General features: G+C 50.1%; 1 protein-coding gene across 2 annotated transcripts in view; it reads right to left on the reverse strand.

Annotated features, from left to right (window-relative positions):
• The window catches only part of PTPN11 (protein tyrosine phosphatase, non-receptor type 11), a 48,315-nt gene extending 26,359 nt beyond the window's left edge, over positions 1–21,956 (reverse strand). For both annotated transcript variants that reach the window (XM_015413272.1, XM_015413271.1), the window contains exons 1-6: positions 21,822–21,956; positions 10,259–10,381; positions 7,956–8,150; positions 5,941–6,133; positions 5,631–5,747; positions 3,446–3,559 (exon numbers count right to left, since the gene is read on the reverse strand). In XM_015413272.1, coding sequence (XP_015268758.1) covers positions 3,446–3,559; positions 5,631–5,747; positions 5,941–6,133; positions 7,956–8,150; positions 10,259–10,381; positions 21,822–21,835 — 756 coding nt within the window. In that variant the 5' untranslated portion in view covers positions 21,836–21,956. The remainder of the gene's footprint in view (positions 1–3,445; positions 3,560–5,630; positions 5,748–5,940; positions 6,134–7,955; positions 8,151–10,258; positions 10,382–21,821) is intronic.
• Positions 21,957–22,754: the final 798 nt, after the last annotated feature.

Genomic DNA, 22,754 nt, shown 5'->3' on the forward strand with positions numbered 1-22,754 from the left:
CCCCAGTCCCCCGCAAAGTTTCAAGAGGTTTTTTGCCATTGACTTCAATGGCCCCATTGGTTATAATGGACCCGAATTTTTCGGGTTTTCCGAAAATTTTCGGATATCTATGGTTTACTGGTATAGAAATTCGGGTTTTTTCGGGTTTCCCGAAAAAATTCAGGTTCAATAAACCCGAATCCGAATTTTACCGAATTTTTTTTTTTGCACACCCCTACCTGCCACCTTGTGCCGCATGTGCCCTCCCTTGCTTGCCCGCTGCTCTCCAGACCTTATCCCCCTCCCCCATCTAGGGTCGCCAGGTCTGATCGTAGGGCTTTGGGGGTGGAGTCAGGAGAGGGCGGGGTTCGGGGAGGGGAGGGGCCTCAGCATGGGCCAATGCAATACAGTCCACCCTTCAAAGCAGCTGTTTTCTCCAGGGGAGCTGATCTCTGTCAGCTGGAGATCAGTTGTAAAAGTGGGAGATCCCCAGGCCCCACATGGAGGCTGGCAACCCTATCTGATCATTGTGCTGGGGGGGGGGAGTCACGTACAATCGGTATACATCACCCGGAAGCGACAGCATGCCGGTAACATCAGGGATAGCACTCTGGTTTTTGGGCAAAGGTCAAGGTTTCCCTTGCTCGAAAGCCAGTCGAGTCCGACTCTAGGGATGCGGTGCTCATCCCTGTTTCCAAGCCAAAGAGCCAGCGCTGTCCAAAGATGTTTCCGTGGTCATGTGGCCGGCATGACTAGAGGCCGAGGTGCACGGGACGCTGTTACCGTCCCACTGAAGTGGTACCTATTTCTCTCCTTGCAATGTCTTGCTTTTGAACGGCTAGTTTTGGCAGGAGTTTTGGACAGAACTCTATAGTAAAACAGCCCTCAAACCAGTGTTCCCTCTAAGGTGAGTTAGTGTGAGTTAGCTCACAGTTTTTTAGCCTCCAGCTCACACATTTCTGTCCTCGCTCAGGAAGGGTGGCTCCAGAGCAAACTAATTTATGCAGTCGGCAAATGGCTTGATCACAGCTTTAATGCCAGGAGCTCACCAAGTAGAATTTTTGCTCACAAGACTCCACAGCTTAGAGGGAACATTGCCTCAAACCATAGAGTTTTGACCAAAAAACCAGAGCGTCACCCTCCTGCCCCAACATCATCGACATGCCTACGTCACTTCTGGGTGATGTCAGCGCATCATGCGCAATGGCACTTTTTTTGGGGGGGGACTCCTGCTGACCTGCTGGCCATCGGCAGGCAGGAGCCCACGAAAGCAGGGGGTCCCCTGCCCCCCGCCTGGCCACTCTGTGACAGAGCGTTGGACTAGATGGGCCATTGGCCTGATCCAACATGGGCTTCTTTTATGTTCTTATGTAACCCCATCCCCATCCAAGCGAATCCAACTGCTGCCGCCTACCTGCCCAGACACTTTCCCCTCCATGGGCCATCAAATGCCCTTGCCTTGTCTGTCTGCCTGTTCCTGCTACAGTTTGGTGCAGTGGTTAAGTGCACAGATGCTAATCTAGGAGAACCGGGCTTGATTCCCCACTCCTCCACTTGCAGCTGCTGGATGACCTTGGGCAAGCCACAGTTCTGTCAGAGCTGCCCTTGAAAAGAGCAGTTTCTGTCAGAGCTCTCTCAGCCCCGCCTACCTCCCAGGCAGTGTTCCCTCTAAGCTGAGTGAGTGTGAGCCAGCTCACAGTTTTTTAGCCTCCGGCTCACACATTTTTGTCTCAGCTCAGGGAGGAGGGCTCCAGAGCAAACCGATTTATGCGGCAGCCAAATCGCTCGCTCACAGCTTTAATGCCGGTAGCTCACATAGGAGAACTTTTGCTCACAAGACTCCGCAGCTTAGAGGGAGCACTGCTCCCAGGGTGTCTGTGGTGAGGAGGGGAAGGGAGAGGAGTTTGTAAGCCGCTCTGAGACTCCCTTGGGTAGTGAAGGGAAGGGTATGAATAGAGATGTGAAAGCCCGGGAAAAAAAACTGAAAAATTTGGGGGGGAAATGGTTTTTTCCCGTTTTTTTCCTGAAGCCTTTTTGTTTTTTCCCGAAAAATTGGAAAAATTGAAAAAAGAAAAGAAAAGAAATTTTTTTGATTATGGAACGTTTTATTTTAACATGATGAATATAATATTTTAAGACCAGGTGTTCAAATATTTTCCAAATCATTTCTAATATATATATATATATATGGTATCAGATTGATTTAATTTCTGTGCACTGAGGACAAGCAAGTCCTAGGTTACAAAGTGAACTCTCCAATGCAAGAACAAGATGCATTTCTTCCTTTAGGAGGTGCGATTGTCAGAAGAAAATAAAAAAGGTTTCAGTTTTGTTTTTGCATGTGGGTGGGTATTCTGTTTGTAATAATTGTTTGGATACACTATATTTTTAATATGCTAGTTGTGATAATTTCATGCCAAGTAAAAATGCCCATAGTCATATTTTATGTTCCTAAAGTAACAGAATGACTTTCAATCTGGAAAAGACAAAAGAAATGCTAATGTAGCATTTTTTTCAATTTTTCCGAAAATTTCCATTTTCCCCTGGAAAAAATCAGGGGGGTTTTCCGAGCTTCAAAATTTCCGAAAATTTTACATCTCTAGGTATGAATCCAATCTCCCCCCCTCCCCCTCCCTCATCTTACTCTTCTTGTGCGACTGTCCTTCAAGCTCAGTCCCTGCAGTGTTGTCTGGGTTGCTGTTTGGAATCTTTTATGGGGTCCATTCTGTCTGTCTGAAATTTGGCTATGTCCCTGGAGAATGCTAGACCCCACCAGTGTTCCCTCTAAGATGAGTTAGTGTTAGCTAGCTCACAGTTTTTTAGCCTCCGGCTCACACATTTTTGTCCTAGCTCAGGAAGGCGGGGTCCAGAGCAAACGAATTTATACAGCCGCCAAATCAGTTGCTCACAACTTTAGCGCCAGTAGCTCACAAAGTAGAATTTCTGCTCACAAGACTCCACAGCTTAGAGGGAACACTGGACACCACCCCACCCCACATCTTGTTCAATCTGAATGGAAAACTGTGAAGGCACATGCCCGAGAAAAGGGGGAAGGGGGCAGTCTTCCGTTGAAACCAATGGGAAATAGTAACTCAACAGAATTCGAAGGAGAACGGAGCCCGAGTCCAATGGCACCTCTAAGACCAACAAAGTTCTGAAGACCGACAAAGGTCTTCAAGGCGCCACTGACTGGACTCGAACTTCGTTCTGCTGCGTAGCATTATGAAAACAAAACTGACAAAATAAAACTGTATGAAACCGTATTTTGAAATTAACAATAAAGCTGAAAGAAATGAAACAAACTCCCATGCACGGGTCTAGTCTGCACGGACCGTTATGGGATATCCAATACATGTGCCTGCAGCTCCCCATCTTATAAGTACCGCCAGAATATTTGCTCAGCTGTACACAAGCGCCCCCCCCCCTTAAGAATGCCTCGGAGGGAGTACCGTTTTCCCTCAATTACCTCAAATTCTTCCCAGAATCCTTGCTTGACTTTGTCGGTGGTCTCTGCGAGCTTGCTCAGTTCTCGAACTCGGCTCTCAATTTCTGCTGCATTGATGCGGGTGGTATTGAGGGGCTGTTAGAGAGAGGAGGGGTCAGACGGCCCAGTTAATTTTGCCAAGATGCTGAAAGCGGGTGGGGCCTTCCCGGGCCCCAAGCAGGCCTTTTGGAAGGGTTTCCCCCCCACAAAGGCCCAAGTGGCTCAATGGGCTCTTTGCCTTGCTCCGCCCCCTCCACTGTGATTGGTCACTGCCCATCCCTGCCCCTCTAGCAACTTCCAACCTCTACTCCGTGCTCTGCCACCTGACCTTGAAGGCCGTGTGGGCCCTGGACTGCCTTTCTGGGATGACCCCTGACCTGAACGTCTTCTGCCTTCCCCCCCAAGCTGGCCCAGGCCTGCCAAGCCCTGCCGCCTTCCACCCCCTGCCCCAGACCCACAGAGGAGCAACAAGATGGCATGGTCCCCTTTCCGTGGTCCCTACCAGACTGCGAGAGCCTCACGTAAGAGGAGGAGGGAAGCATTATGCCGAAGCAGCTCTAAGAATATGTTGTCGAAGGCTTTAACGGCCAGAGTTCATTCGTTGTTGTAGATTTTCTGGGATGTGTGGCTGTGGTCTTGGCACTGTAGGACCTGATGTTTCACCAGTCCAGCTGTGACTGGCATCCTCAGAGGTATAACACAGAAAGACGGAGTACTCTCTGTGTCAAGGTGAGAAGAAAAATGGTAGGCGGGTAATTTATATCTACTCAGGAAGGAGGGGTAGGGCTGAGTCATTATCTTGTAGGAGTTCCCCCGGCTGTGACATGCTAATAGAGGAGCTTTCCTGAGGAGGTTCTTTTGCATATGGATTGGCTGTTGAAATTCTCCATTAGCATGTTTCACAGCCTGGGGAACTCCTACAAGATAATGACTCAGCCCAACCCCACCTTCCTGAGTAGATATAAATTACCTGCCTACCATTTTTCTTCCCCCCTTGACACAGAGAGTCCTCCATCTTTCTGTGTTATACCTCTGAGGATGCCAGTCACAGCTGCTGGCGAAACGTCAGGTTCTACAACGCCAAGACTACGGCCATGCAGCCCGGGTAATCTACAACAACTAAAGCTCTAAGAATGTTTCAGTAATGCCTGATTGTAGAAACAAACAGCTGGAAGGTACCCAAGGATAATCTAGTCCAACCCCCTGCACAATGCAAGAAATTCACAGCTACCCTCTACTCCCCCAGTGACCCCTGCTCTACGCCCAGAGGAAGGCAAAAAACCCTCCAGGATCCCTGGGCTGATCTGGCCTGCGTGAAAATTCCTTCCTGACCATCGCTCTGCAACAGGAGAGGCCAAACTTAGATGCTCGAGAACCGGCCATGTGACTCAGCACCAAACTCAGATGCTCAAGAACTGGCCATGCGACTCGGCACCAAACTCAGATGCTCAAGAACTGGCCATGCGACTCGGCACCAAACTCAGATGCTCAAGAACTGGCCATGCGACTCGGCACCAAAGCACCCAGGAATCACACAGGGCCCCCCCCCATCAACTCTCACAAGCCTGAAATGAGGCCCACGATTCTTCATCCCGCCATACACAGAACAGTGGAGGATGTGTTTCTGTTTAGAAAACTTTCACCCCACTTTTGCCCCCAGAGGGACTGCCTGTTTCTCCCCAAGCGCCACAGGGTCCGCATGCAGAAGGCCCTCCGAACCACCAGCTGAAAGACCCCCAGAGACCTTGGACAACTGCAGCCGGTCAAGACAGGCAGCGTACAGAGAGGTGGACCGACGGCCTGTCTTTGGTGCAGGGCAACTTCAGGCATTCCTTCCACGGGGAGACCCGCCTCCGCTCCAGCACCCGCGCTGAGACCGCGTCTTGCTCTCCTTGAGGCCTCTGGGATGGGCATGCGGAAGCGGCTTCTCCAGGGCCCCGACTTCCTACTCCCCTCTCCCTCCAACTCCCACCTTTCACCCTACTTATTTCCTGAGCTGCTGACAAGTTGTGGATCGCTTGCATCAGCAAGAGCTGAAGGGGGGGGGGAGAAGGGAGTCCTTGCCCATTGACGAGAGCACGCCTGCACGGCGCCCGCTTTTCCCGAGCCGATGCCCTCTGATGTGTGCCGTGAGAGATCTCGAGCCGGGTCGGCGCGTGGCTCTCACCTGCTTCAGCTGAAGGACCGTCCCCAGGGTCTCCACCATGGGGTTCTTCTTGTAATGCTCGACGAGGTCCGTCAAGGAATCAAACTTCTCCCCGCCTCCGACGTCGTACTTCAGGTCCTTTGGAAGAACCGAGAGCAGGCAGGAGCCACATGATGAAAAGACACCTACTTGGGCACGTGCGGAAATACGAGGGGGATGGAGCCATGCATGGGGTTTTTTTCCTCAACTCCGGCTTCCCGGGAAGAATGTTCCCCACGCCACCCCTGCCACCTCCCGCCTGGACATTTGAGCGCCTCTGCCCCTCCTTTACCTGGCACCGGATCATGACATGTGTCACTTTCGACTTCCCGTCATTGCTCTCTCCTTTATCGTCCCCCGTCCGGACAGAAAGGACAAAGTCTCCGGGATGGCTCTGGCTCTCGCGGACGAGGAAGCTCCCGTGTTTCCCTTTTTCCGTTAACAGCTTCTCTGCTTCTTTCCCAGAAAGGTGCCCGTGGAACCACCTTTGGAAAGAGCAAGAGGAGGAGGAAGAGGGTGGCGGCTTCCGGCTGCCCCACGGATCACCTGCACTCGGCTACTGCCACCCAAGCCTACAGAGCTGCCCTAAAGCAAACCGGAGGACTAGTCTGTTCACGCCACACTGTCTCAGGATTGCCAAAAACATCTACGAGACCTTTCTGCTGGAGACTGAACCTGGGAACATCTGCATGCAACACAGGAGCTCTGCCACGCAGTCACACCCCCTCTCTCCCAAGCCAGGGCAATGTCGTGGTCAGGACAATATTTCCATCTTTGCTGACAGATGTGAGCCTCCGATTTAAATTCTGAAAAATGGACAGCTGGCAGAACTTAATCCTTCCAGTCAAATGGCTTGCTTTCCAGAGCAGACAAAAGTAAGACTCACACAGCCTCAGAGGAGCTCACCCTGACTGCCAAGAGCAATGACTCGTGCAGAGATGCAACAGGGAGACTCCTCCAAGAGTCGTTTAAGACTTGGGGGGGAACACTGATTTCCCCTCCGTTAGTTTCTTGCTGCACAGAGCTCTGGAATGAATCGCCTCAAGGGCAAGTCTTGGCTCAAAAGCAGGGTACAAATACTTGAATATTTTGCACTTGAATATTGACTTGCACACTGAATATTGATTTTGCCCTTGAATACTTGAATATTTTGCACTGCACTGCAGAGGGGGGCATCACAATTTTCTAAAATAATAAATAAGCCTGGCAAAGCAGCCCCTCCACAGAGACAGACAGACAGCAGTGTTCCCTCTAAGCTGAGTTAGTGTGAGCTAGCTCACAGTTTTTTCGCCTCCGGCTCACAGATTTCTGTCTTAGCTCAGGAAGGACGGCTCCAGAGCAAACCAATTTGTGCAGCAGCCAAATCGCTGGATCACAACTTTAATGCCACTCGCTCACAAAGTAGAATTTCTGCTCACAAGACCCCACAGCTTAGAGAGAGCATTGACAGACACACAGCTGACTCTAGCAGCAGGAAAAAAGCAAGAGTTCGGTAATGCCTTAAAGACGAATAAAATTTGTGGCAGGGCGTGAGCTGCCGTGAGTCACTCCCAAAACCTCCTCCCCCCCTGCCACAGATTCTGTTAGTCTTGAAGGTGCTCCTGGACTCCTGCTCTTTTCAAATACAACGGACAGCCTAACACGGCGACCCGTCCTGGTTGGCTCTAAGGGGCCAGGGATCTCAAGCAATGCTTCCTCTAAGCTGTGGAGTCTTATGAGCAAGAATTCCACTTTGTGAGCGACTGGCATTAAAGTTGTGAGAGGGCAATTTGACTCCTGCATGAATTAAGTTTCCTGTGGAGCCCTCCCCCCTGAGCCGAGACAAAAAAAGGTGTGAGCCGGAGGCTAAAAAACTGTGAGCTGGCTCACACTGACTCAGCTTAGAGGGAACACTGATCTCAAGCTGGAGAGGGCTCCGGCAGCACGGGAGGGGGCGCCCTACGCCCTGCATCAGTGGGGCATCAAACAGGCTGGTTCGGTGTCTGCCGCGCCACCAAGGCCCCTGGCTGGTGATGGGGGTGCAGCCATCGGTTACAGGGCACTGACAACACAAGGGCCAATTGGACCTGGCAAAGCAGCTGACCGCGCCGGCCGCTGTTCGGGTGTAAACGGAACTGCTTGCCTACCGTGCCGGCCCCCTCCGTTCGCTTTTGGGACGTGAGCCTCGATCCAGGCCGCGCCCAGAACTCATGGCTAGGCTGGGAGAACAAGGAGCCCCTCTGACATCTCCACTAGGAAATCCTCCTACCAGGCAAGACTCGCTCCATCTGGCCGCTGCCCCCCCCCCGCCCCGCTCGCGCGCCTCACCTTTCCGACGTGGGGTCGGCGCAGTTGAGCGGGTACTTGAGTTCGATCACATCCCCATTTTTCTCTTTGAGCTGCCCGTGATGCTCCATGTAGTACTGGACCAGCTCCGCCAAGGTGGCAAACTTCTCCCCTCCGTAGAGGTCATAGTAGTCGCCCGTATTCTGGATCTTGATGTGAGTGACGGCTCCATTCCGCCTGGGGGTGACGACGGCCGGACACGTCAGGGAAAGACAAAGGACAAGACTGACTCCAGCCCGCCAGCCCCGAGCACCCGCTGTTCTTCCGAGGAGGAAACACAAAGGCTTTTCTTCCGAGGAGGAAACAGAAAACCCGATGGCCCCGAGCTGCCACTTTCCTTCCGAGGAGGAAACAGGACAGCTTCCTGTCTGCGCTGCACGTGCGTTCGCCCTCAGCAGCGTTTCAACAGGGGACGAGTTCCAGCACGGCCCCCCACCCTCTTTTGTTTGTTTGTTTATTGGGATTTTTACCCCGCCCTCCCCGCAAAACGGGCTCAGGGCGGCTTACAAGGGAAAAGCCCATATAAAACAGGATAAAAGCAATAAAAACATTAATAACAATTAGTCACAACAACAATAGTATTCAGTTGAAAGCAGGATAGTCCCCGAAAATATACAATGATGGTAAAACAGTTATCTGGGGATGATGTTGTCCTATAGCTGATCCCAAGCAAATAAGTCCGATAATATCGAACGCGCAAAATTGTTACAAACGGCAACTAGAGGGCCTGTTGGGAACAACTGGAAACAACTGTGCCCCCGTACAAGAAGAAGAAGAGGAGATTGGATTTATACCCCGCCCTTCACTACCCAAAGGAGTCTCAGAGCACCTCATAATCTCCTTCTCTTCCCCACAACAGACACCCTGTGAGGTAGGTGGGGCTGAGAGAGCTCTGGCAGAGACTGCTCTTCTTCAAGGACAGACAGTTCTAAGTGCATCTATAGTTCAAAGCGAGCCATCTTCGCGTTCTTCCACACAGATGGCCCGCTTTGAACTATACATGTATTTAGGAGTATGATGGGAAGCATTGAGATGCTCTTATGAAGCAATTCAGGAACTGCCTTTCAATCAATCATGAAAAAAAGATCAGAAGCCACAGTTGTAGATGGTCCCGTTCGGATGAAGCTTTCCGAAACGACTTGGCAGTCCAGAGAACTTCGTCAACAAACAACATTTTCTGGACCTCTTTGCGCTATTTTCTGTATCTGTCTTGATTTTGTTATACTGTTGTTATCGTGCTGATAACAGAACATACAAGGCTGTTTCAAGCGCACAATTTACAGCTTTCTTCTGTCTCCCCAGGACGAGCCTGCAGTGGCCCTCATGCTGTCCTATGAATCTTGGAGCACCTCGGCTTCTCTCGCCCCGGGGGCTGCCCTGAGCTGATGCCACCAGAGTGTCCGCCAGCTTTCTACCAGCCTCTCCAGGGCTTGCCTCTCTCCTGCCCCCGTCCAGCTCCAAAGAACAGGAGTCATCTCAGTGAGTCCCCCTCCTGGGGCTGACTGTGTTCGCTGCTATGCTACTGACAAAGGAGGGGCGTGAACCATCCATGTGTGCACCGCGGCACGCACGACACATATGGCATTCATACGTGTTGCACTGAAGCCAGCGGGTCAAAAAATTTGGAAGGGGAGGGCGTGTCGCACCTTTCTCGGCTACCCGGCACGAAACCGAAAAGTTGTGAGGAGGAAGCCGAAAGGGCAAGCTTCCGAGTGGCCCAAGCCCCACGGCTGTGCCAGAATTTACCCCCCCGGCTCTCCGTGAAGGTCGCAAAACGTGTCTCGGGTTCAATCTGGACATCCAAATCAAATGTATTAATACGGTTCGTGACCAGCACAAGATCAGTTACAGCAATGTACGTGAATCTTATCAATTTTAGGAAATACACATTACCGTATTTTTTGGACCATAAGACTCACTTTTTCTTCCAAAAAAAGTGGGAGGAAAAGTGAGTGCGTCTTATGGACCAAAGGTTCAGAATATTTTTTCCCCTGTTTTCCTCCTTTAAAAACTAGGTGCGTCTTAAGGTCAGGTGCGTCTTATGGTCCGAAAAATACGGTATTTAAAATTACTGAATGGCCTATGCATTCTCGAAAATCACAGGACAGATTGAACAAAACATCTGCATTCTATGATTCAGCTACGTTCTGCGAATTCCCTGCAAATTTTGCATGATGCTGCAAGAGATCTAGCGCAGGGGAGTGTGAGCTGAGGATCTGTGCCTGAAAGGAACTCCCTCGTAATTTCAAGGGAAAAGAAACCCTCTTCACGCACGAGCGACTTACCGAACGGAAAGAGGGAAGTCTCCTGGGTTGCTTTTGCTAGGCCTGGCCAGGAAGCTGCCGTCGACGCCACGTGTCAGGAGCAGGTTCTCTGCCTCCACGCCAGTGATGTTTGGGTGAAACCATCTAGAAACGTTGCCCCACAAAGAAAGTAAACACATTTTTAGAAGCCGGGCTACGGCAAAGGAGAGAGATGAGTGGAAGGAAGCCCAATCAGCTGTCGCAACCTAAGGCGCTTGGGGGAGACCTCGCCTCACCCCAGGTGACCAAGTAAACAGCTGCTCACACACATATAAAGAAGAAGAAGCACAATCAGAAAATGCAGGTGCTCGGGGGGGGGGGGCCAGAAGCTGCCTGAAAAGTTCCCTCTCTCCTTGAGATACTGACATTTTTATTTGGGGGAGGGACCCTCTGGAAGGGCCGCTGGTACGGGCCGAGTGAAAAAGACAGACCAGGAAGTCAGGTACAACCTCATGCTTCCTGACAGCACGTCAATCAGCAGCAGAAGACAACTGGAAAGACGCTTTACGGGCTGCAAAATCCCTCCGGAGTCTCGGGGCTGGCAGAACGCAGAAGAGCTTCCCCACTCCGGCGTGGCGATGGCTCGCTCAGACGCGACTGCCCTCCATATATCGGCAGGGTTTTGGCCACCCACCACCAGCCATCCTTCCCAGGGACGGATATAGAATCCGGCCGGCAGAGGCCTCCAGACGGCCTGCCCCTTGGACCCGGTGCGGTGTCAGCCTCCTCCGGTTTATTATTAGAAATCTGGTTAATTATGCCGACATTTTGGCTCACACTACGCTTCCCACCCCACAGTGAAAAGTCAAGATTCCTGAAAAGCCTAAGGAGTTATTATTGGAAGTGTGGGTTTACGTACGTTGATTTTATACGCATTTATACCCTGCCAACTGACACGTAGGGTTCTTGGGGACGTTTACAATCATTCAGAGATTCATCAAAACCCACAGTGAGCTGCCCGTAAAACAAAAACCAGCAACTGCAGTAAGAGGAAGACAGAGACAGCCAAAGACAAAATGCTCCCCTAAGGACCTGGGTGGTTTTTATCTGGCAACCAGAATTCAGCAAGGCAGGTACCAGGTAAATATGCACGAGGAGAAAATTCTAGGAATGAGGTGCCGCCGTAGAGAAGGACCCGTCTCCAAGAGTCACCACCCAAACATAAGGGGCACGCAGGACAGGGTCATGCATGAGCAGGCAGTCCTTCAGAAACCTCTTAAAGACTTAAAAGGGCCAAAGTCACTACTCACCCCCCCATATGTGCGCGCACGCGTGTGTGCGTGCATGTGAGTGAGTGAGCGTGCGTGCACCGGAAGTCATGGCGACCTCTGGTGACTGACCACTATTGGGGGCCTGGAGGATATTCAGAAATAAAGCCTGCCCCCGCCTCCCGACTGCTGGTATTCCAAGGAGGTCTCCCATCCAAGTACTTGCCGGAGTCGACCCCGCTTGGCTTCTGAGATCGGGCTTGCCTGGGCTATGCAGGTCAAGGCAAAAGCCACTAATCGGAACCGTGCCCAGAAGTAAAACTCTCACGCTCCCTTCGCATCTCGTCCCGTCTCGCTGCTGCAGTCCAACAGACTCACTTTCATTTTCAGTCTTTAAGAGGCAGTGGAAGACAGCTTTATTTAGGATCGCATTTGATTACTTTACTAGAAGTCCTAAACTGTGATTTTAAGTTCTGGGTTTTATGTATTTTATCTATATTGTGGTTCTGACTCTCGAAAGCTTAGACCCTAAGACTCTCCCTGGTCTCTGAAGGGCTACGGGACTTGAATCGAAACTGATCTCTATGGTGAGCCACCTTGAACCCTGCCTGGAAGAAAGGGGGGCTAACAAATATTTATTTACGAATAACATTTATTAATAAAATAAAATAAACGCCTCTTTCATAAGGAGATTCGTGACAAGTGCATCACAATAATCATCAAGCATCATGGTGCTTAGGGAAAGGTAAGCAAGAGACACACGACCTCAGACTCAGATGGAGGAACGGGAAGTACATGAGTGACAGAGAGGATCGGTGAGGTCACTGGCTAAGAGCAGATTTACCAAGAAACTTGTTCAAACAGCAGAGAATCGATCCGTCCTGCAAATGCCAAAAACAGCCATAATTGCTGCTTTGCAAATCACAGTCAGAAACCTCCAAATCTCTGCTCTGGGGGAATTCAGGTGGGTAGCCGTGTTGGTCTGAAGCAGCAGAACCAAGTTTGAGTCCAGGGGCAACTTTAAGACCAACACAGTTTTATTCAAGGTCTAAGTAAAAAGTGAGAGGGATGCAACGGGAGGCTCCAGCTGAAGTAGTTGTGCCACCTGAGATCCAGTTGGTTCTGCCGTCTATTCCTGTCCAATGGGGGAGCATGACGACAGGCTGTTTTGCTGGCTGTGGGTAATGATACACGTGCAACAGGGAAGCACCGTTCTGATCGGCTTGGGTGTCCAAGCAGGCAACTAGCTCTGCCGGATTTGCGAGTTCTTATAATTAAACCGGAGCTTTTTTATTGCCTTCCTTGTCTTACGGGTTGTCTCTCTTACTCTCTGTCCTGTGATGCCACTTATGAGGCTTAAAGGTAAAGGTTCCCTTGCTCGAAAGCCAGTCGAGTCCGACTCTAGGGTTGCGGTGCTCATCTCCGTTTCCAAGCCGAAAAGCCAGCGCTGTCCGACGACGTTTCCGTGGTCATGTGGCCGGCATGACTAAACACCAAGGCGCACGGAACGCTGTTACCTTCCCACTGAAGTGGTACCTATCTATCTACTTGCAATTTCTTGCTTTCGAACTGCTAGGTTGGCTTACATTCTTGTTATAAGCTTAACCTTACAGATCTCGCAAAAGGAGAGATATAAAATGTCGAGGTCTTTTTTTTTTTTAAAGCTAATATCCTGAACAAGCAATACTGGCGGCGAGTGGAAACCTGGATATTCCAGTGGAGATTTGGAAACGGCTTTTAAAGATCCCTCCCATGAAACTCTTTGCCCGTGAGGAGGCATGCCGCGCTACATGCCAGGGATGCCCTGGAAAGATACACGTCCCTGCCAGGGCTGGCGCTGCCCAAATGTAGCAGAATCAGAGCAGCTTTTATTCTGTTCCTTTGGAAAATTCCATCCCAAGTTCTGAGGAAGACACACACACACAAAAAGCCCTTGCTGCATTTTGTTTGGTCCAGGTAAAAAGCTGTTGACACAACTCCTGTTTTGGGTTTAGACATTTTAACAACACCTGAAATATATTTGCTAAATATAATTCCAAATGGCTGTCCTGCACAAGATGTATATGCACTAACATATATTATAACGGCTGCTCGAATATTATTGGCAAAAAACTGGAAACTGGATAAAAGACCCTCAAAAGAGGACTTAACACTTAAATTGCTAGAACTTGCACAAATGGATAACTTGAGTTTATTGCTTCAAGATAAAGATAACAAAGTACAGGACAAAAGATGGTTAAGAGTCTATAGACTCTATACTTTTATGTAATCTAATAGCTTGAAATGTTTGCTTTCTTTTTGAAAAAATGAAAAATAAACATGGTAAAAAAAACCACAACCAATGTTCCCTCTAAGCTGAGTTAGCGTGAGCTAGCTCACAGTTTTTTAGCCTCCGGCTCACAGATTTTTGTCTTTCACTCAGGAAGGATGGCTCCAGGGCAAACCAATTTACGCAGCAGCCAAATCGCTCGCTCACAACTTTAACGCCAGTAGCTCATAAAATAGATTTTTTGCTCACAAGATTCCACAGCTCAGAGGGAGCATTGACCACAACTCCTGTTTGCAGAGTTTGCCCTCAGGCCTACACTGTCACCTACAATCTTTATCCCCATGCACAGTGAAGGACACGGACTCAGATCCTCTGGCCGCAAAGAGAGGGGACCCTGGCATGTCCTCCAAGCAAGCCATTTTCAAAGGCCATGCCTAGAATGCGAAGTTTCTGTGGAAGCGGACTAGCGATTTTTCAAGGCACTGGCAAACCAACTTCACTCCTCGCCTTGGCTACTAAGGCTCTGCAGCTCACTGCTCCAGGGTGGGTGAGCGCAGCTGGGGAAGGAGCTCGCAGATCACTTCTCACCCGCCTCCCCTTTGCCTTCTTCCTTCCAACACCCCCTCTCCTCTGGCCTTCTGCCACCCATCCCCGGAAGCCAGGATAACGGTTTCCTGGTTCAGATGCTTAAAATACAAGTCCTGAAAAACCCGCACTCTGCAGAGCTAAAGAACGTGTGCACGGGATGTAAAGGAAGCATCATAGGACCAGAGACTACTAACGGGGGTGGGGTCAATTGTTTGTCTTAAGTTTGCTTTCGGAGCCAAGTGATCGAACGGAACCTGGAGGTAGAAAAGCGCTCCCCGAAGCCCCGACTGGGCTGACCAAGGTTGCTGCACTATTTGCGGCAATCTGGTGCTCCGGATATATTTGGCTTGAGGTGGGAAGACACATTTTGTCAAGGGCTTGAAATAGAAGGCTCCGGGGGCGTCTTGAGTCGGTCGTGGGCCACGAAGTGGTTCCGGAGACGTGATCGGAACAACCACGCACGGAACCCTTTAGGCACTTGTAAGGTATATATCCTACCCCAACTTGTGGATTCTGCGCAGGTTACACAGACAGTTCCAATTTTACACTACGAATATGGGGAAGGGAAAAACACGTGATGGGGATGCAATAAAAACGAGGACTTTTAAGACATGGCTGTGAACATAAGCCACAGCACAGTGTCACGGCCCCGCTTGCATAAAGGAAGACCAGATGTTTCATTCTTCAGTCCCCAGTTCTTCCAGTTAAAGGCCCCCAGGGCAGCTGGAGTTGGGAAAGACCCCTCTCTGCCGGAGAACATGGAGAGTGACTATTGCCTACACCAATCAACACAGACAACGTTGACAGGGGTGGACCAATGGTCTGCGTCTGTATAAAGTAACTTTATATGACCACCTGCTCGGACCTCTGGTCTGGCAGGTGCAGCAAGAATAGAGACAGAATTCAAATGATAACACAGTTGAAAACAGTCTCAGAGGGAAGCTGCAGAGTTTAAGCTTTTGAGAGTCAAGGCATCCCCGCTGAAAACAGGACCAGAGAATATGAAATGCAGGCGAGGAAACGGACACATACTTTAAACGGGGAGGGGAGAGAAACAATACTTTTCGAGAAAGACAGGCCCTGTCTTTGGAATCTCTGGACCGACAGGTATGGACTGAATACATCTTTGAACCATTATGTAATAACAAAGAGCTCACTGCACATTTAAAAAAAAAATACACTGTATTATTGTTCAGTCCTTGGGGGGGGGGGGAAATGTGAATGTTCCGTGGGCCACATCCCAGAGAACCAGCCTGCTTAACAGTGGCGTTTTCTGCCCAACAAACTGCTCCTTAAGAACGTAAGAGAAGCCAATTTTGGATCAGGCCAGTGGCCCATCCAATCCAACACTCTTGTGTCACACAGTGGCCAAAAATACCAGGTTCCCTCAGGAGGTCCAGCAGTGGGGCCAGGACACTAGAAGCCCTCCCACTGTTACCCCCACCACCCCCAAGCACCGAGAATACCAAGCATCCCTTGCCCCAGACTGAGAGTTCCTATAAGAACATAAGAGAAGCCAATGTTGGATCAGTCCATTGGCCCATCCAGTCCAACACTCTGTGTCACACAGGGGCCAGAAAGACCAGGTGCCCTCAGGAAGTCCAGCAGTGGGGCCGGGACACTAGAAGCCCTCCTACTGTTGCCCCCCCCCCCAAGCACCAAGAATACAGAGCATCACTTGCCCCAGACTGAGAGTTCCTATAAGAACATAAGAGAAGCCAATGTTGGATCAGTCCAGTGGCCCATCCAGTCCAACACTCTGTGTCACACAGGGAGACCAGAAAGACCAGGTGCCCTCAGGAAGTCCAGCAGTGGGGCCGGGACACTAGAAGCCCTCCCACTCTTGCCCCCCCCAGCTCCTTCCCCCACTGCATGAGCCTCTTGCAACAGGAGAAGGCACTTTGCACTGGGTGAAAATCCTGTTGTTAGGAAAACAGGGCCATGGTTTCCAACCCGTTGTAAAAAAGAAATGGGGAAAAAACAGGGCATCAGAGAAAGGACAGGAAATCAAAAACTATTACATTTTTAATATTGTTAGCTTCCTTCACTGTCCACCCAAACAACAGATACGCTCCACTGTTTGTCATGGTTATTGTTTGATCATATGCAAGGGGTCATTTTGTAGAAAAAAAAGTGGAGGAGCTCATTAGCATATGCCACACCCCCTGACATCACCGGAAGTGTGTCAGAAGGCAACACCCACCACTCAGGCTCCACTGGACTCTTTTGGATTGCTAGATATTGGGGGGGGGAGAACGTGCAGATCTGTCCTCGCAGAGGAGGGAGAGCTTGTACCTGAATAAAACTTGGTCTTAAAGGTGCCACTGGACTGTTTTGGGCTGGGGGGGGGGCTCTGCAGCTTACCTGCCTGCTTCTTGCTCTGACTGAGGGCTGCTGGGAGCAGGGGGTGGGGCTTGTTGCATGTGCCTGCCCCCTGAGCTCTTTACTGCCGGAGCTCCGCTCCTGTGCGCTCCTGCAGGAAATGACCCCTGATCACATGCTTTTACTATCATTGTTCGTCGCTCAGAGCCCTGTATACTCAGGGACTGAGCGATTTATAAATCCAAATTATACATCAATATAAAACTACACAGACATGTGGGAAAATAGGGCATCAGAAAAAGGACAGGAAACGGCTCCAAAATTATTTTAAATATTGTTAATTTTTTCACTGCCCACGCAAACAACAGATACGCTCTACTGTTTCTTATGGGTATTATTTGATTATATGTTTTTATTATCGTTGTTCATCGCTTAAAGCCCTGAGTACTCAGGGACTGAGAGATTTATAAATCCAAATTATAAATATAAGTACAAAACTACACACATGCATACATTATAACCTCTTTCCACCTAACAAATGGGCCTGTTCCTTTAAGTGTGGCATAGCAGGCAGTATGGCATAGCTGGCCATGATAAAGGACAAAAACGGTAGGGACCTAACAGAAGCAGAAGAGATTAGGAAAAGATGGCAAGAATACACAGAAGAACTATACAAGAAAGACCTCGATGTCCTTGACAACCACGACGGTATAATCACTGACCTCGAGCCAGACATCCTGCAATGTGAAGTGAAATGGGCCTTAGAAAGCATTGCTAACAACAAAGCTAGTGGAGGTGATTGTATCCCAGCTGAGCTATTCAAAGTCTTAGAAGATGATGCTGTTAAAGTGCTGCACTCAATTTGCCAGCAAATTTGGAAAACGCAACAGTGGCCACAGGATTGGAAAAGGTCAGTATACATTCCAATCCCAAAGAAGGGCAATGCCAAGGAATGTTCAAACTATCGCACAATTGCACTCATATCACACGCTAGCAAGGTCATGCTCAAGATCCTACAAGCTAGGCTTCAACAGTACGTGGATAGAGAACTGCCAGAAGTACAAGCTGGGTTTCGAAGAGGTAGAGGAACTAGAGATCAAATTGCCAACATTCGCTGGATTATGGAGAAAGCAAGAGAGTAGCAGAAAAAGATCTACTTCTGCTTCATTGACTATGCTAAAGCTTTTGACTGTGTGGATCACAACAAACTATGGCAGGTCCTTAAAGAGATGGGAGTACCAGACCACCTCACATGTCTCTTGAGAAACCTGTATAAGGGCCAAGAAGCAACAGTTAGAACCGGATATGGAACAACTGATTGGTTCAGCATAGGAAAAGGAGTACGACAAGGATGTATACTGTCACCTTGCTTATTTAATATATATCTCAACATCAAAAAAACTAAGATTATGGCATCTGGCCACATCACTCCTTGGCAAATAAAAGGGGAAGTCGTGGAAGTGGTGACAGACTTCACGTTCCTGGGATCCCAGATCACCGCAGACTGTGACAGCAGCCATGAAATTAAAAGACGCCTGCTCCTTGGGAGGAAAGTGATGGCGAACCTAAACAGCATGATAAAAAGTAGAGACATCACCCTGCCAACAAAAGTCCGCATGGTCAAAGCAATGGTATTCCCAGTAGTCATGTATGGCTGCGAGAGTTGGACTAGAAGGAAGGCCGAGTGCCGAAGAATAGATTCTTTTGAACTATGGTGCTGGAGAAGACTCTTGAGAGTCCCTTGGACTGCAAGAAGATCAAATCAGTCAATCCTAAAAGAAATCAACCCTGACTGTTCCCTGGAAGGCCAGATAATGACACTGAAGCTTAAATACTTTGGCCACCAAATGAGAAGGGAGCACTCACTAGAGAAGACCCTAATGCTGGGAAAGATTGAAGGTCAAAGAAGACGGGGACGGCAAAGGATGAGATGGTTGGACAGTGTAATCGACGCAACGAACATGAAATTGAGCCAACTTCAGAGGACAGCGGAAGACAGGAGGGCCTGGCGGGATCTGGTCCATGGGGTCGCGAAGAGTCGGACTCGACTGTGCGACTGAACAACAAACAAGCAGGCAGCAATGCAATCGGCTCAATGACAGGGAAAGTATCCTCTGTTGAATTTTTGCCTGTCTTGCAGCTGTTCAAAGCATGATTGCTTTGGCGGGGAGATCAAAAAGACAGTTTTACTACATGTACAACAGTTGAGGGTGCCTTCCCTGAAACAAGAAGGGAAAAAACCCTAAAGGATGGGGCAGGAAGATTAAGAGAAGGGACCTGAAAGCCACAAAACTCACTCAGGAGCAGGTGGTGTGGCTCCAGACACCAATGCAGCAAGCCCTAAAGGACGCTTCGCTGGACCAGACCGAAGGCCTCATGTTCCCAAGAGCAGGTCATCAGATGCTCCTAGGAAGCCCAAACAGCAGGCCACGAAAGCAATAATGTTTAATTTCCTTTATATACGTTTTTTTATAGTCCACCTTTCTCCCCGGGAACTCGAGGCGGATCACACAGAGTGCGTCAATACAATCGACGGGACGGGACATTCCATAAACAATGCAATAGGAATGAGGGTCGTAGAACCAACCAGAAGTCTAAACACAGAACTGAAGCAAAGCATAATTCTAACACGACACATTAAATGGTCCAAATATTATATTGTGGGATCCTCATTTCAGCAAGCTACACAGCGTCATAAGGATGACAGTCCCTAACCGTTTACCCAAGCAACTCTGTGAATCATTTTGTACAGCGCAACCCCATTGCCTGCAGAGAAAAGACCCCTAAATAATGCAGTTCTGCCATCATTTGCCAGGAGAGTGGGAGCCTTCCTGGCCTCCTCAGGCAGGCCATCCCATAAGCTGGGGGCCACAGCAGAGAAGGCCAGGTGTACGGCCAGTCGTTGATTTTGCCCATTTGCAGGCTGGCACAGGCAGAAGGCCCTGCTCAGGTGAGCGAAGCTGTTGTGGAGGAACACAGGGGCAGAAGTGGTCCTGCAGGTTGGAGGGTCCAAGGCCATGAAAGGATAGCCATTTACAATGTTCCCTCTAAGCTGAGTTAGCGTGAGCCAGCTCACAGTTTTTTAGCCTCTGGCTCACACATTTTTGCCTTAGCTCAGGAAGGAGGGCTCCAGAGCAAACTAATTTATGCAGTAGACAAATCGCTTGCTCACTACTTTAATGCCAGTGGCTCACAAAGTAGAATTTTTGCTCGCAGGACTCCACAGCTTAGCGGGAACATTGATAGCCAATACCTTTAACCGAGTCCAGTAATCGATGGGTAGCAATAAATGTCTCCTCAACGACAGCATTTAGAGGTACATTATCTCCGAATGCAGAAGTTCCATTCTGAATCACTATAGCTGGAAGACATACACAGGACCTCTCCGCCATGGATTTGCCCAACCCACACTGGATCAGACCAAAAGTCCATGAGGTTTTTAATGGCAAACAGCCAGGAGTCCCTCTCTGGGAACCCCACGAGTGAGGCCTGAAGGCATGAGCATCCCCCGCCCCCCACTCTGGAACACAGAACATAAAAACCCAGCAGTCCAGGGTATAGCCTCTCTGAGCCAGAGGCTTGCAGTCGGCATAATGAATCCCAAGAACACAACTGCTGCCCGAGTGAACCCGACCCATCTCAGTCAGCATCAGTGTTCCCTCTAAACTGAGTTAGTGTGAGCTAGCTCACAGTCTTTTAGCCTCCGGCTCCCGTTCTCTTAGCTCAGGAAGGATGGCTCCAGAGCAAACTAATGTATGCGGTGGCTAATTTGCTCACTCACAGCTTTAATGCCGGCAGCTCACAAAGTAGAATTTTTGCTCACAAGACGCCACAGCTTTGAGGGAGCAAAGGTCAGCACCCTGTGTTGAGCAGTCACCAACTGGTATGGTATCTGAAGAAGTGAGCAGTGACTCCGGAAACCTCCTCCCCTGCCACAAACTTGGTTAGTCTTTAAGGTGCTCCTGGACTCTTGCTCTTTTCTCCTGCTACAGACAGACTAACACTGCAACCCATCTTAATCTACCTGAAGAAACGAACGGTGACTCACAAAAGATCATACCCTGTTTCACATTCTTTGTCAGTCTTTAACGTGCTCCTGGATTCTCGCTCTTTTCTTCTGCTACAGACAGACTAGCCGGGCTACCCATCTTGATATGCCTCTGGTAAGCAAACGAGGAGACTATGAAGGGCCTTCCCTTGCTGTTTCTTAGTCACAGGCAGACTATCTCCCTGCAGGAGGAGGAGGCCTGAGGGTCACCAAACACCTACCGAAACCTGTGAGGCTCCTGCAGACCTTCGGGCTATACCCCGGGCCTATGGTCCCTCTAAGTTGTGGAGTTTTGCGAGCAAAAATTCTGCTTTGTGAGCTCCTGGCATTAAAGTTGTGAGCGAGGGATTTGGCTGTGCATAAATTAGTTTGCCCATCTTTCCTGGGCTAAGGCAAAAATGCATGAACCGGAGGCTAAACAACTGTGCGCTGACGTGCATTAACTCAGCTGAGAGGGAACACTGCAATGCTCCCTCTAAGCTGCAGAGTCCCGTGAGCAAAAATTCTGTGAGCGAGCGATTGGGCTACTGCATAGATTAGTTTGCTCTGGAGCCCTCCTTCCTGAGCTAAAGCAGAAATGTGTGAGCTGGAGGTTAAAAAACTGTGAGCCAGCTCACGCTAACTCAGTTTAGAGGGAACACTGCAAAGCTCCCTCTAAACTGTGGAGCCTTGTGAGCAAAAATCCTACTCTGTGAGCTGCTGGCATTAAAGTTGCGGGCGAGCAATCTGACTACTGCATCAATTAGTTTGCTCTGGAGCCCTCCTTCCTGAGCGAAGACAAAAATGTGTGAGCCGGAGGCTAAAAAACTGTGAGCTCGCTCACACTAACTCAGCTTAGAGGGAACACCGCCCAGGGCCTGCTTCCCGGAACTCACCGTCTCGCTCTCTCGTGGCAGGGAGTTCCGCAGGCGGGAGGGCAGAATATCCCTCCCCTTATGGGTTCGGACGGGGTGAAGCCCCTCCCCTTCCCCTCCCCCACCCCTCCAGCTTCTCGACACGAAGGGAGGGCAGCCCCCTCCCCCCAGGCCCGGAGGGATTAGACCCCCCGGTCGTTGTCATAGCAACAGGGGGGAACGCGAAGGGGCGGGGCCTAGCGCCCCTCGTCCTCACCTCCTCGAGGTCATCTTCCTCTCCTCGGCCCGCCTCCGGCTCCCTTACATGAGGCCCCTTCGCCTGACCGAGCGCAAGAGCCGACCCCGGCCCAGCCGCATTCGGGCCTGGGAGCCACACAGAGCAACACGTCGCGGGCCCTTGCGCGTCATCGGCTCGCGACGCGCGGACCACGCCCACCCGTGCGTGCGTGCGTGCGTGCCGCGCCGTAGCGGAGGAGGGAGGCCGCGCGGGGAGCGGCGTCCTCGTGGTGCGCGTGCGCGTTTCCGGTGTCGGCGTCAAAGAGGGCGTCCGGATTATTCCGTTAGGATTCGATGGACACGGCCGGTTCTCAAGCGACCGTTCTGGAGACAGGAACAAGAATAGGCGGGAGGCCGCGGTTGGAAGGAAGAGCGGCTCTTCTCTCTACCGCCTGCCTCTGTATTTCGTGGATATAAGGGAGAGGGTCGATTCAGTGGGGCTGTCGTGTTGGTCTGAAGCAGCAGAACAAAGTTTGAGTCCAGCGTGGCACCTTTAAGACCAACACAGTTTTATTCTGGGTGTAAACTTTCCTGTGTAGGCACACTTCTTCAGATATAATGAAATTATATATAATGAAAGGGAAATTACCAGTCCATACATATGGGTAGAGGCGGGGGAGCAGTAAATTAGCATACAGCATGATGGAGATGTTTAACAGATTCAAGGACCAAACAGGAATAATAGAAGAAGAAGAGATTGGATATATACCCCACCCTTCACTCGGAGTCTCAGAGTGGCTTACAAACTCCTTTCCCTTCCCCTCCCCACCACAGACAGAGGTAGGTGGGGCTGAGAGAGCTCTTTCAAGAACTGCCCTTTCAAGGACAGCTCTGACAGAACTGTGGCTTACCCAAGGTCATCCAGCAGCTGCAAGTGGAGGTGTGGGGAATCAAACCCGGTTCTCCTAGATTA

The sequence above is a fragment of the Gekko japonicus genome, unplaced genomic scaffold, assembly GCF_001447785.1.
Source record: "Gekko japonicus isolate JY-2015 unplaced genomic scaffold, Gekko_japonicus_V1.1 scaffold10, whole genome shotgun sequence".
Classification (NCBI taxonomy): Eukaryota; Metazoa; Chordata; class Lepidosauria; order Squamata; family Gekkonidae; genus Gekko; species Gekko japonicus.